At 49.4% G+C, this 14,230-nt stretch overlaps 1 protein-coding gene across 6 annotated transcripts in view; it reads left to right on the top strand.

Annotated features, from left to right (window-relative positions):
• Positions 1-1,857: 1,857 nt before the first annotated feature.
• ABLIM3 (actin binding LIM protein family member 3) overlaps positions 1,858-14,230 on the top strand; it is a 109,607-nt gene continuing 97,234 nt past the window's right edge. For all 6 annotated transcript variants that reach the window (XM_045999547.1, XM_045999546.1, XM_045999545.1 and 3 more), the window contains exons 1-2: positions 1,858-2,006; positions 2,363-2,462. In XM_045999547.1, coding sequence (XP_045855503.1) covers positions 2,450-2,462 — 13 coding nt within the window. In that variant the 5' untranslated portion in view covers positions 1,858-2,006; positions 2,363-2,449. The remainder of the gene's footprint in view (positions 2,007-2,362; positions 2,463-14,230) is intronic.

Below are 14,230 nucleotides of genomic sequence, written 5' to 3'. Positions count from 1 at the left end.
AAGTTACATGAAATGTAGGAATTGAGTAAGGAATCCCAATCTGAAAATGTAAATTTAAAGAGATCTTTCGTTAATCACTTACAAAACTGTTCTAGGCCCCTGCCTTTTTCAGTAGCCAAAGTGGTCTCTGAATCACCTGGGATACTTATTTAAAGGCAGAGCAAGGGCTCCTAGGTGGCTCAGTCGGTTAAGCATCTTCCTTCTGTTCAGGTCATGATCCCAGGGTTCTGGAATGGAGCCCCACATCAGGCTTCCTGCTCAGCGGGGAGTCTGCTTCTCCCTCTCTCTCTGCTGCTGCTCCCCCTACTCATGTGTGCTCTCTCTCTCACTCTGTCAAATAAATAAATAATATCTTTAATAAAAAAAAATGCAGAGCAAGAAAACCAAGAGTCTGGGAATCTGCTTTCTGCAGCCATCCCCCTTGAAACAGAAACAAAACTTTGATGCCCACTGTGAGGAGGTGAAGATTATTCCTGATCCATTGGAAAAAAAAAAAAACCTAATAAGCTATCAAAATGTGATTCAGAACCAGTGACCCTTCCCTGTATCAAAGGATTCCTGAAGCCTGTTACATTTAGGGGTCATGAGCCGTAGCTATTTTTTGAACCCTGTATAAGGCAGAAACATTGTATTTACCTATAAGATATTCTTTCCCCGTTTTTAAGAAGGTGGCTACCTGCTATTGTCCTACCATACCACTTGTGCACTGAGTCACTCTCAGATCTGCCACGACACACGGTGTGTCCAAAGGCAGGCAGCTGGGCCTCTGTGACCAACTGTTTCCCTGTCCATACGTCGAGGGTGGGAGCGTTCACAACATTTTGATTCTACGCATGCTCGAACCAGAGTCATTCTAAGGACAAGGATCATGGAGACTCTCGGTCTTGTTTTGCTATATTCAGAAGTCACGCTACTGTGACCCTGAATTAGGTTCAGAAGGTGAGAGGATAAGTAGTCAGGTGAACGTAAGGAACCCCACCCCACTGAATTCACCATGACCAAAAGATCAGAATATAGGTTTCTGTAATACACACCTACGAGAACTAATTACAAAAATAATAATAATAATACTTTGGACAAGAGTCAGTCAGCCGGACGAAAACTGGATGAGCCAGTGAGGGTGAGTCATGAGGCCATACACTAGGCTTTGTCTCAGTTGGGGAAATAGCTCAAGGTGGGGATTCCTAGACTTTCCCCTCTGAGGGCTACATGATACTAGATCCACAGAAGACCTGGGGCATTCTATCAGCAATTGTTTATTGATACCTACTGTGTGCAAAGCACTGTTCTAGGTATGGGGGACCCTGTGGCGAACCCTACTGATGAGACCCATACTTTCACTGAGCCAACATTCTAACTGGTTGGGGAAATGAGAAAAGATTGTCCCCAGTGAATCAATGATAAGGGGTATAAAGGAGGAGGTAAGGATCCAAGTGAGGACTCTAGAGGAACCCCTAACGTCTCACCCACTCGGTCCAGCCGCCACCTTAGACACATGAGGAAAATGAGGCAGAGACAGCAGGGACCTGCTCAAGACCAGAGTACGAGGGACCTGGTCAGAAGTGGAGTTGGAAGTGAGAACTGGCTTCCTGCAAAGCCCATCCTTCCCTCACAGGCCCTCCCGCTGACGGCTTTATTTTCCTAAAACTGTTTAGCCCATAGACCCCAGCCCCGAGGGAGGGGAAAGCAGCGCTCGAGCAACCCCCCCCCCCCCCCCCGCCGGACCCTGGGCACAAGGGACCCCTCCGTCCAGCCATCACAGCCCAAGACCCCGGGAGAAGCCCGGCGGGGCGGGGCCTGGCCACGCGCCGGCGCGTCCAGCAGGTGGCGGCAGCGAGCGGCCGCGCCCCCCGCGCTGCCACCCCGCGAGCCCGCATCATGGATGTCGAGCTCTCCTATTTCGCTTTGCTCGCCTTGGAATTCGAGACTCCAGACGAGGACCAGGATTCATGAGCCGGTCGCAGGGGCCCAGGCAGGGGCCTCTGGCTCCCGACGCCGGCCGAGAGGTGGGTCCCGGGGGCGGTGGCTGCTCCCGAGGCCGGGCGGGGACGCGCTGCCCCCGCCCTGCCTCCCCGTGGTCCACACCCCCTTTGGGCTCCGGAGCCGCGGGGCTGGAGTAGTCGGGGGTGCGCGCGGGCCGGCGCTGCCAGCCCCGCTTCTGCCGGGCACCGGGGTCCGAGGGGCCGCGGGACCCGGCGCGCGTGTGCTCCCGCCGCCGCCTCCTCCCTGCTCTCACCTGCGCCTGTTAGTCCACTTGCCTTCAAGGCCGGTGGCTGCAGCCCAGACTGCCGAGGGGACGGCAGAGGGAGAGAGAGCACCTGAGGATACAGTGCTGGCACTGGACTGCCTTTTCGCCCCCCAGGTGATGAGTGAGGTCGGAAGATCGCAAGATTTAAAAAGCAACCGGGTCCTCCGTATCGAATGAAAGACCCAGTGCAAAGGCATCACCATGAACACGAGCAGTAAGTGGGTCCTCCTCTCCTTTGCCATGGGAACAGGGTGGGGGCGGGAGGTGCAGGAGCCTGCGCTGGGGCTGCCTGGAAGGAGGAAGGAAGCCTGGCATCGGGGTGGACACATGGCCCCCAGACTCCTTCTTGGTCCTTTCTGTGCTCTCCAGAAGAGGGATGGGGGTCCGGCTTTTCATGACAATTTTGCTCATGTTTTATTGGCAGCAACACTTGCCTCTGCCGGGAAGGCTGCTTGTCTCCTTCTAGCAATGCCTGGGAAGGCCTAGGAAGCACTAACGAACGTGGCCATTGTCTGACTGTGGGGGCTCTGAGGAGACCTCCCTGCACACAGCTGGAAAGCCGTGGACAGCCTGGCTTGTCCTGAAGCTGGGAGGAGGAGGCAGGCCAGCCCCGGGCTGGTGGTGGGTGGATGTGGGCAGGCAGTGGGCTGGAAGCGAGCAGTTTGATAAACAAATCATCAGGAAGCCACCTTTGGGTCTAGAGATTGTGAAATATCCTGATCTCGTGCCCGCAGCCCCATGGGCCTGGGGCTGATTTCTCCACACACCTACAGGCTGTGTAGCCATCCTGAGAAGAGAGGAGAGGGACAAACCCTTTGGCCAAGATCGCTAACAGGCCAGAGGCAGCAACTGCTCTGCAGAGACAGGACCAGACATTTTGCGGCTAGGCTGGGCCTCAGCTGCTGAAAAATGCAGGCAAAAATACAAGGAGGCCCCGTTCGTTTCTCTTCAGTTTAGTCCCTTGGACCATGGACACCCACTGTGACCACTACCCTGGAGAGGAGGTCTGGGTTCAAGTCCTCCCCCCCCGCCCCCCTCTCCCATCCTCCTCGTCAGCTCAGCTTGTCTGGGTCCTTTCGGTAGCAGGTGAGATTGTTGAAGCAGAGAACCCTAGGAACATTTAGTTCCCTGGGTCTGCGACTCTCCCATCACTCTCCTCTCTGGATCCCAGATTGCTGATCTGTAAAATGAGAACGGCTGGATCTAAATCTGTAAGTTGCTTCTTAAAAAGCTTGAGCTGAAAAGCAAGGCCAGAAAAATAAGCCCCTTCTGAGGCTGTGTCCAGACCAAAGCCACTATTTCTCCAGCCTCCCTCCATTTCAAGGCTGTTGGCATGGAGGAGAGGAAAACAAAGCAAAAGCCAGGGAGATGGAAATGAAATATATTTATTTACTATGTATTTGTATGACTCATCTCTCTGCTGTCTTCCTTTGTGTATTACATAGCTCTGCTGAGCAAGGACGGCTGAACTCCCCCTGCCTCTTCCAGCCAGAGAATTTTGCCTCCTGGTTTTGACAGTCAGGAACGGTGCTTTGGCTTCATACCAGGCTCCACAAAAAAGCCAAATTCCGTAGACCTGGTCACCCAAGTGGGCGACATGTTTGCCTCTGAGTGTTTTCAGAGAAGTAAAGATGTGAGCTGTCTGTCACTGTCTCTCACTGTCGCCAGGGGAAAGACATATTTATGGGGGTCCTTTCTCATCAAATGATAGGAGAGAACGATGGCTCATCTATTTTTCAAGAAACTTAGAATTAAGTTCCCAAGCCGCTGGGCCTGCCCTTTTCTCTTGTCCCATTAGCAACACCGAATATTCCTGAAAAAAAGAAACAGCTTTTACTTTTTTTTTTTAAGAAATAACAACCAATAAAGTTGAATGCTGAGGACTAACAAAAATGTGATAACAGCCTCATATACTTTTTCTAAATAGGGAAAGTGTGTTTATTTTCTGGGAGTAGTGGAAAATAAACAGAGTAGAATGACTTGGGCAGCCGCTGAGGGCCCCGTAAGAAGTGCTTCTCTAAGGGCTACCCCGGGGAACACTTTGGCCACTCCAGCTCAGGGCTCGGGGGGAGGGGCTCCATCATCCCTGTGGCCCCTCCCAGCCCTGAGAGTCTGCAAGTAGAGAGAAGAGAAATCAGACCTCACATGAGTGAAGCCATGACAAGGTCATAAGGTTACAGGGACTGGGCGTTGGCAGAGGCCCTTGAGGTGACCCGATGTCAGCAAAAATGCTCTCCCCTTTGGAATGTAAAATTCTTACTTAACCCTTATGCCTGAAACTGAACCTAAGAGATAGCTTTACCCAGTTTTTCTCTCCCTTCCATGTTTTGGATCCTCACCCTCTACTGGTCCCTGTGCCCAGCATCGCACCTATATGATCGCCCCAACTGCCACCCTGACCCTGGGAGATGGCATGATGTCTCCAGTTTCATGGGGGATACCTTGTAGCTAATAACATTCACTAATGTCTTCAAGCCATGCGGTTAGCTTGGGGGTTATGAGCGGTGTTTGGACGCATTGCGTTTTGACAGCGTGCAGCAGCGTTCCTTGACGGTGGTTCGGGTGTCCCCACTGAAGTGAGGGCAAAGTGGGGGTGAGGACAAAGGGCCAATCACTTCATCTGGACAAGAGGAGTTTGGGGCTGAGGGCTCGGGGCAGTGCGTGAATGTTGACGGAGCTCAGGCTCTGGGCTCAGCTGGTCCCAGGTTCTGGTCCTCGTCTTTCGTGTCTTAGGCGTGCGGTCTTCAGCATGGTTGTCTCTCCTGCAAAGTGGAGATGATAGGACATACCTCGTGTGGGATGGAGGGAAATATTAACACAGCATTAATACGGCCAGAGTGTGGGGCCTGAGCCGTCGATGGCCTCGTATCAGCGATGGCAGTCAAGCCGTTCTTGTCACCACCGTGGTCATTGTGGTGGTTGTCGTTGTGGGCTCCATGTCATCAGCCAACAGGTCCCTCAGCCTCTCTGATGTCATACCGCGGTCATGAATCAAGGCTACCAGAAGGTTTTTGAGGATTAAGTGGGGTCAGAAGAAAATGCTTTGTACACGTATATGAATTGTTTTTATTCATAAATGAGACACGCATGGCTCTGATGGTAACACCGGGGGACACCAGGGCTCTGTTAGCGACCTCTCAGTGCACGTCTAGTGTCTTCTGAATCCTTTCCTCCAAAAATCTAGCTGAGCTTCCGTACACCGCAGAGCAGGAATTTGAGAGGAAGGGGTAATTCCAGGGAGGATGAAGTCGGGTGGTGGTACCGACGTGGTGGAGTGCCCTCCCAGCCCTGCAGCCAAGGAGACGTCCCCTTGCGGTATGCTGTAGCTTTTGGAGGCCCAGAGCTGAACAGCAGCCCATCCTCCAGGTTGGGGGCCATCATGAGCACCATACACAGTTAGGCCAAGAACCATCCTCCTTTAGCTCATGGGCAGTTCCCATCCTCTGATCCTTTTCTTGGTCTCTGTCATGGAAAGGTTACAGTTTTGGAGTGGACTGATTTGCTAAAAAGAGTATCAAAGGTGCCTAGCACCCATATCATGAGATAAGCAGACACCATCCTGGGGCTGTAAGAAGGAGCGCTCAGGGGTATGGATCCCTGACGTCAAATGCAGGATCTGTGGTGTACTCTGTGATCTCAGACCAGACAGCTTACGTCATTGAACCTGAACTTTATATGTATAGGAGGTGAACAGTAATGCCAAAGGGCAGGGTTGTCATGAGGTTGAGAGAAATAACGTGGGAGGCTCACTGGCCTCAGGTCCCAGGGGATGGAGTCGAATCTGAAGTTGAATTGGCCATGGAGCAAAGTTCTGGAATGACAGGATCAGAAGAACTGAACCCTCTGGTAGAAAATGAGCAAGTTGTGCCGCTGTGGTAGCTAGCACTAGGTCCTGTTCATAGGAAAGCCATAGCTTCCTGAAGGAAACCTCTGGGAAGATTATTAACCTGGTGTTGTATGGGGCATGGGTTGAAAAGTGCAAGACGGGAAGTTAGGATCCTAGCTGAGAGGCAATCACCCTAGTTCAGAAAAGGTCTGAGGGCCAGGGTTTTGGTGGTGGTAAGAATAAAAATCAGGGGAAAGAGCTTTTAGAAAATAAAATCCACATGGCCTCACAGCTGTTGGATTATAGGAGGAAAGAGAAGGGAAGGGTCCTGGAAGGGAACACATGGGCAGTTTGAAGGTTAAATAGAAGTTAAAGTTAAATAGAGTTAAATAGAAGGAGTCTTTGCAAGTGTGTGAGAAGGTGTAGAGAAACAAACAAGAAGCCAGGATGGCCCCGTTCTAGAAGGCTGATAACTGCCAGACTGTCCTCTCCTCCCTTCCTCCATCTCCTACTATGCTCCCCATTGGCCCAATCCAACCAGGGGCCAGATAGCAAGGAAGGCAGTTGATGGGCCCATAATATTCAGCCTTGAAGGGCACAGTGCAGAGTACAGAAGGCAGCAGAGGGGGTGTGGAGATGCATGAGAGCTCGGAACTGAAGGCGCCCAACATAAGGAGCGAGATGACCGTCCTCTGCCAGGTCAGGAACTCCCGCAGTTCTTTACAAGAAGGATCCACTACAAACACTAACTTGGTAGGCTGCCCTCTAAAGCAATTTTACATTTGCAAAATTCTGATAAAATAGAGATGACTGTATGCTTTATAAGGATGGAGATTTTTTTTTTAACCATGCTTCTCAAATGAATGAAGCAGTTGTCGACAAATGAATCTTGGAGGCTAGGATCAGGGTTGAGGAATAACATAAGGAACAATTTTAAAACCATCCGAAATCAGCGTACCGGGGTGGCTGGGTCAGTTAAGCGTCTGTCTTTGGCTTAGGTCATAATCCCAAGGTCCTGGGATGGAGCCCTGCAGAGGGCTCCCTGCTCTACAGGGAGTCTGCTTCTCCTTTTTGCCTCTCCTCCCACTCATTGTCTCACTCTCTCTCTCTTTCTCTCTCTCTCAAATAAATGAATAAAAATCTGTAAAAAAAAAAAATCCAAAATGAGTATAATACCACTCTGAAAATCACAATGTGATTTCAAGAGTATTTGTAGTGCACAAAGGAAGTGATACCAATTCTGAGCTCCAGCTTTCCTATCTGGCAAAGGCTTTATCTTGCTGAGATAACATCTGGCCTGGTGAATGGTCAGCCCCTGGCGGACCCCCAACAGTGGCCGGATACCATTGTACTAGAACAGAAAACAACCCAAAGTGTGGAAGCACCTCTTGCTTTTTGAATATTTCACCAGTTAAATCGTTCTCCTTTAGCCCTTAAGGGTACAGACTGGAACTTACCCTTTACTGTCTGTGTGTCCTTAAGCAAGTGGCTTACCTTCTCTGTACCTCACTTCCTCATCTGATCACAGGGGAGCTCATGATAGTTCCTGTCTCACAGAGCTATTGGAAAGAATACGTGAGCTAATAGCTCTGAATTGCTTCAAACGCCGCCGGGCCATGCGGATGTTTATAAAACAAATAAAAACAGCGAGTATCAGTTTGCTAGAGCTGCCATAACAAAGCAGTACAGATTGGGGGGCTTAAAATACAGAAGTGTATTGTCTCGCAGTTCTGGAGGCTGAAAGTCCAAAATCAGGGTCCTTCTGAGGACCTTCTGAGGGTCTTGGAAACAATCTTTTCTAGTCCCTGTCCTTGGTTGTGGATGGCTGTCTTCCACCTGTGTCCCTCCCTCTGTCTGTCTCTGTGTCCAAATTTCCCCTTTTGATAAGGACACCAGTCACACTGGATTGGGGCCCATTCTAATGACCTCACTGTAACTTGCTTACCTTTATAAAGACCGTTATCTCCAGATAAGTCACATTCTGGGGAACTGGGGGGTAAGGAATCTAACATAGGAACACAATCCATAATGCGGTGTTAGTTACCAATGACTCATCAAGAAGATTTTTCTGTGGGTGGGTTTCCCCCTGAATATCATCCACTCCCCAGGGCTCATGGAGGAGGCTGACCTCTGACCAGCAGGAACGGAGCCTCTCCTTGAGAACCAGAAACGTAATGCTCACACGTAGGAAGTCCCCAGAAGGGAGGACGGGGGCGACTTAGTATTCCACACTCTGTCTGTCTGCAGCAAATGCAACTCCCACTCCACCCCCTATCCAGGTCATTATGCACAACTGTAGCATCTCGATGGTGTAACAGAATTTATAGTCATGGTATTGGTTTTCAATTGGCCTCGTTCCTGGGAATGTCCAACATGGGGAATAAGAATTGGATTGCTCATTTATTCACTCAACAAATATTTACTGACCACCAACTCTGCACCAGGCGGGATGCTGGGGACAAGGCAGTAAATCTAAAAGACAGTGGGGCTCTTGCCTTTGTGGCTCACACAGGCCCTGAAAGATGGGCCACCTGGTGACCAGCATAATAGGACAGGTTTTATTTGCCCTACTTGAGGTTTTAAGTCAATTTGAATTTTTAGCCAACAGTGAGAAATGGGGAAATTGAGATATAAAAGTGAGAATTTCTAGCTTCTCTTAAAAAGCTGGACAGTGGGGCACCTGAGTGGCCCAGTCTTTAAGTATCTGCCTTCAGCTCAGGTCATGATCTCACGGTCCTGGGGTGGAGCCCTGCCTTGGGAACTCCCTGCTCAGCGGGGAGTCTGCTTCCCCCTCTCTCTCTGCCCGGACCCCTGCTCATCTTCTCTCTCTCTCTCTAATAAATAAATAAACAATTTTAAAAAGTGGGGGCGGGGCAGGGAAGATCTTGCATCCCAGCCCCCGCTTTCCTCATGATGATAGCACTAGGACTACCGGCTTTCCGTGGGGCATGTGCTGGTCTCCAGGCTGCCCGCTTGCCACATTGTCCTTGTAAACTGTACAAGGACAGCTTTGTATTTTTATGTTCCCTTGCTGCTGGAGGCATTTTAATTTTTAACCCCCAGTCTAGTAGATGATCGATATAACGTCAAACAGGGGGAAGAGTGTATTTACCTCGAGATGCAGAAACTGCAACGTATTTGCTCATTTTTACTGGAGAAAGTTCTATCTAGACTTAGCCACTGATTAACAGCGCCATGCTATAAAAGTCCTCTTGAAGTGAGCAGAATCCTGCTGCATAAATAAGGATTTCCCCAGCTGACCCGTTCCCAGAAGGGTGATATCATATCCTGTCTGATACAGTTGGGCAAACATGTCTGCCCCCGTCTCCTAGAGGTCAGTTTTGTTTCCAGGGGAACCTAGTAGTAGGAGGTGGGGCATGGACCAAAGGAAGGCAATTCTGGATAACTGATCCCAGCCCAGGGTACTTTTTCTAGACCAAAGGAAGGTACTGTGCCAGGCTGACCTGTTCAGGGATTGTTCTGACCTATGGGGCACAGCTGGCCCATTTGAGGACAACTGGTCAGCAGCATTAGTTCTGGGTTGGAAAGGTCGGTGTATCCCAGCTAAGGAGTGATTCGTGAATAGTAATCACTGAACTTGACCCCAGCCGGCATTGATCCCATATGGCTCTTCAAGATTTCTCCTCTGTCAGTATGAGGTTCTCCTGCATGAGAAAGATAGGTACGAGTAAGTGGATAATGCCAACATAATTTCCACAGCTGGGAGAAGATTTTCTTCATTCCTCTAGAAGAAATAGAGAGGCAGATAATTCACAAAAAGCAAAGCACAGTACCTAGCCCACTGTAGGTGCTCAAAAGATATTTGATGAATTCATTTGGACAAAAAGCCTGCTCTCTTTGTCTTTATGATAAAGGTCTCTCTACTGAGCTCTAGGTTCATCTTTCTGACCATCTGTTAAGATGCCCACTTGGATATCCCAGGGTACTTCATATCCAACCCATTCCCCCTAAAAGAAAAAAAGAGAAAAACGACTTCAACTCTATGGTCCCAGTTGATGGCTAGGACAGTCACTGAAGTTAGTCATTAGAAAGTAGTCCTCGTCAACATTTCCCTCTCCTTCACGCCTTTGTGTTCAGTCTGTGTCCGCCTCTGGTCACCCCCATGTCCCAACTGGACCTCTTACACTCCTCCGTTCCCATTACTTCCCTTTGTTCATGACACCAGGCATGGCGGCCACTGGAGTAGAAGGTTGGGGGAGGGGACACGTTGGTCTCAAGTTCAGTAGGAAGCAATGGAGAGATGTGGGCTGCTGGACAATATAATTCTAGGTTGCGTGGACAGGCGAGGTCATAGCATCGCTTCTCAGAACCCTGCTGAAGCTGGGTCTGAAGTGTGGCATTCAGGCACACTGGAGCGTGCCCAGGAAAGGACAGCCAGAATAGTAGAGAAAGGGCATTGAAGGAGCAGTAGGGAGATGCGAGAGTCAGCCCCACACGTTGGCTTTATGTCCCCTGAAGACTATGACCCCTTGACAATTTCACACAGCGCTGCTGGGATGTGCCCTGCCGCCCGGAATTCTCTAACTTCTTTTCTAAGTTTATCACCAGCCAGACAAGGGGTCCAGACAGGCTATACTTGGCAGTCCCCATTGCTCCCAGTGCTGTGGTTACGGCTGTGTGCTCCCGCAACCATCCCCACCCCCTCTCCTGGCAGAATTCCACTCTCTCCTGCCTGTATCACTTCCAGACCTTCTTCCTCGCATCTGCTTAATTTTGTGCAAAGCGCAGGTCTTTCTCCATGGGCTGTTATCTCTTGCCCTCACCAGCACCAGCAGGGCCAATGAAACGAGTGCTTTGCGATAGTCTGTCTAATGACACAGTTGATCTATTTTAAGCACCTGAAGCACACTCCACCAAGTGAGAATCTTCCCGCAGCAAGCTGCTCTCAGCCTGTAGGGGAAGAGGCAGCCCGAGGTCTTCTCCTGCTCTTTGAAATCTGGGGAAACAGCCCAGGGATCCGGACCCTGCCTGTGCAAGGATGATCTAAGGCAACCATAAAATTAGATATTTTTACGGTCAGCATGAGTTATTCTGGAAGGAGAATCGCCTGTGATGCCAGGATTATATGGGGCAGGCACCTCGAGTGAAGAAAAATCCCTCCTTCAAGGGACAGAGACAGAGCCTGGACCCATTACACATGGGGAGAAGGGACCTAGGGAGGCAGCATTTCAGGAACAAAAAGAAGCCCAATGCCCATCAGAGATTTCTTAGCCCCTGACCACTTTTTTAATCTCCTTCCTAATCAAGAGATGTTCTTTTCCAGATACAGCCTGAGTGCAAATGTTTTAAATATATAATTTAGTTAATCCTTGCAACAGTCCTCCCTGAGCCTTCCCTGTGTTCTGTACCTAAGACAGGTCCCCGTGTTATGTTGACTCTCGCCATCCTCCACAGAACTTACCACAGTCAGTAATTGCTTCTTCTGTGAGCACATTTCCTTTGTTTCAGTCTCTTACTGTCTTTTGACTGCAAACCACGTGATGACCATGTGACAGGCTTATCTGTTTCATTCACTGCCCAGTCCTCCAAACTCATCACAGTGCTTGACCCAGAGGGACAAAGGGACGAAGGCTTAAAATGGTTCACATTTGTTGAGCATTTACTATGTACCAGGCACAGTGTTAAGTTCTTTGCAGACACAAACTCACTTAATCCTCATGAAGTTTGTAGGAGATAGGTAGTAATAGTACCTTCATTTTCTAAAGGAGGAAACTAAGGCTTCAGGACCGGGTCATTGGCCCCAAAGTTGGTCAACACCTCTCATCATCTGGGAAAGGCAAATGAAAGCTACCATGAGCTATCACCTCACCCTTCTCAGAATGGCTAGGATCAGAAAGATAAGAGATAGCAAGTGTTGGCGAGGATGTGAAGGAAAAGGAACACTCATGCACTGTTGGTGGGAATGTGGATAGGGGCAGCCACTGTGGAAAACAGTGTGGCGGTCCCTCAACAGTTAAAAATAGAAATATCATCTGATCCAGTAATTCCAAAGAAAACAAAAATACCAATTTGAAAAGATCCATGAGCCCCTGTGTGTATTGAAGCCTGATTTATAATAGCCAAGATGTGGAAGCAAACTAAGTATCCCCTGATAGATGAATAGATAACGAAGATATGGCACACACACACACACACACACACACGCACGCACACATCTCTATATATGATGAACTATTGCTCAGTCATAAAAAAGAATGTGATCTTGTCATTTGCAACAACATGGATCAACGTACAGGGCATTATGTTAAGTGAAACAAGTCAGACAGAGAAAGATAAATGCCATGTGGTTTCATTTATATGTGGAATCTAAAAAACAAAAACAAACAAACATTAAAAAAAGCAGAAACAGCCCCATAGATGCAGAGAATACACTGCTGGTCCCCAGAGAGGAGGGAGTTTGGGGGATGAGAGAAGTGGGTGAAGGGGAGTGGGAGGCGCAGGCTTCCACTTATGTGATGGGTAGGTGACGGGGATAAAAGGTGCAGCAGGGGAACATGGCCAATGACACGTTAACAGCGGTGTGTGGGGACAGATGGGAGCTACCCTTGTGCTGAGTACAGTGTAAAGCATAGAGTTGTTGAACCGCTATCGTACACCTGAGACTGATGTAACTATGTGTCAGCTACACTTCAGTAAAAAAAATAAGTAATGAAACCTTGAATGATTATGTGAACGGGTGGATTTAACGAGGAATATTTCATACCCCATTTTGCATGAAAGGGCACTGAGGTTCAAAGACGAAGTCACCTGGCCACCCTCACACAAGCAGGAAGCATCAGGCAGATGTTCAAAACCATGTCCGTCAGACTCCGATCTCCTTTCACTCCTTCCTGCTCCCTCCTTTTCACCATCTTTCCTCATTTTACACTGATGAACATCACAGTCCGTCTCCTATTCGATGTCCCAGCACTGCTGTCCCCTTCACTGGGACTGTGACACAAATCCGTGCTCTGGATTTGGCAGTGGGCCAGGTGCCGTAGGACAGGAGATGCACAGGACAGAAAGCATGACCCCGGGTTGCCTCCTTCTGGTGTGGCCGAGAGGTGGACACGATCTGTGGCTAAAATGCTGGAGAAGCCCATGAGTGTTGAGAGGGACAGAGTAAAGGGGAAGACAGGCCAAATTCCTTTGGAAGACCTGGGACCTCCTTTGTAGAGCGGACCGTGAGATGGGAATAAACTTTTGTTAGGCAGAGAGAGCATAAGAGAAAGCTGGGGCATCCCAGATGGGCTTACTCAATCCTTCTCCAGCAAGATTCCACAGTCCCCGTTGCACAACGCCTGCGTCCTGAGCCCTTGGCTAGAGTGGAGGGTGAAATAAACAAATGCAGTGAATTCCGGGAAATGTCAGGATGTCCACTTGGTCTGTACTCTATAGAGTATGACTAGGTGGTCAGTGAGGAAATAAGGCTGGGCCATTGGTGAGGATCAGATCTTGGAGAATTTTAAAAGCCGGCCTGGAAGGTGTTTGTTACGGTCTATGGCCAATGAGAAGCTGTGAGAGGTTTTGAGCCAAGCAGTGATCCGACCAGAGCCGTGCATTATTTAGGACGATCTCCCTGGCAACACACACCTGATGGATGGGAGAGTCCAAGGACAGTGGGAGGCGGGTTAAGGGCAGTGGTGTGGCGGGAGTCGTGGGGAGGGGAGGTGCCGGGTGCAGGGAGGGAGGCACCGGTTCTATAGCCCGTGCTGCGTTACTGTTCTTATACCCACAGGTGGACATGTTATCTGATTCTGATTTCTGGGACTGTGAACTGATACTTTGAAAACAAGGTTACTAACCAAATTGAGCCACCTAGATAGTGTGTTCGATAAACCCTTGAGCTGTGGAGTCAGACAGCCTGGGTTCAAATTCCAGCCCAGCCACTCACTAGCTGAGCAGGTTTCAGTGCCTTGCTTTATCTCCAAAGTAGCATTTTTCTTCTTAAGACGGGAATATTGGGGGAGCACTGAGTGAGGGAATGGATGTGTGATGCTGAACGCAGGGCCTGGCTCATGAGAACACCCAGCAGTGGTTAATAAAAGTAGAGTAATGAAATGCATTTGAATGTGTTAGGGAAACTCCCTTTAAACAAGAAATTAATCAACACATAATTAATTGTGTTGTTACAACACAGTCACCTCTTGGTCATT

Source organism: Meles meles, chromosome 3 (genome assembly GCF_922984935.1).
Source record: "Meles meles chromosome 3, mMelMel3.1 paternal haplotype, whole genome shotgun sequence".
NCBI classification, from domain to species: domain Eukaryota; kingdom Metazoa; phylum Chordata; class Mammalia; order Carnivora; family Mustelidae; genus Meles; species Meles meles.
Note: the sequence above shows the minus strand (reverse complement) of the source record. Positions and strands in the feature narration are given on the sequence as shown.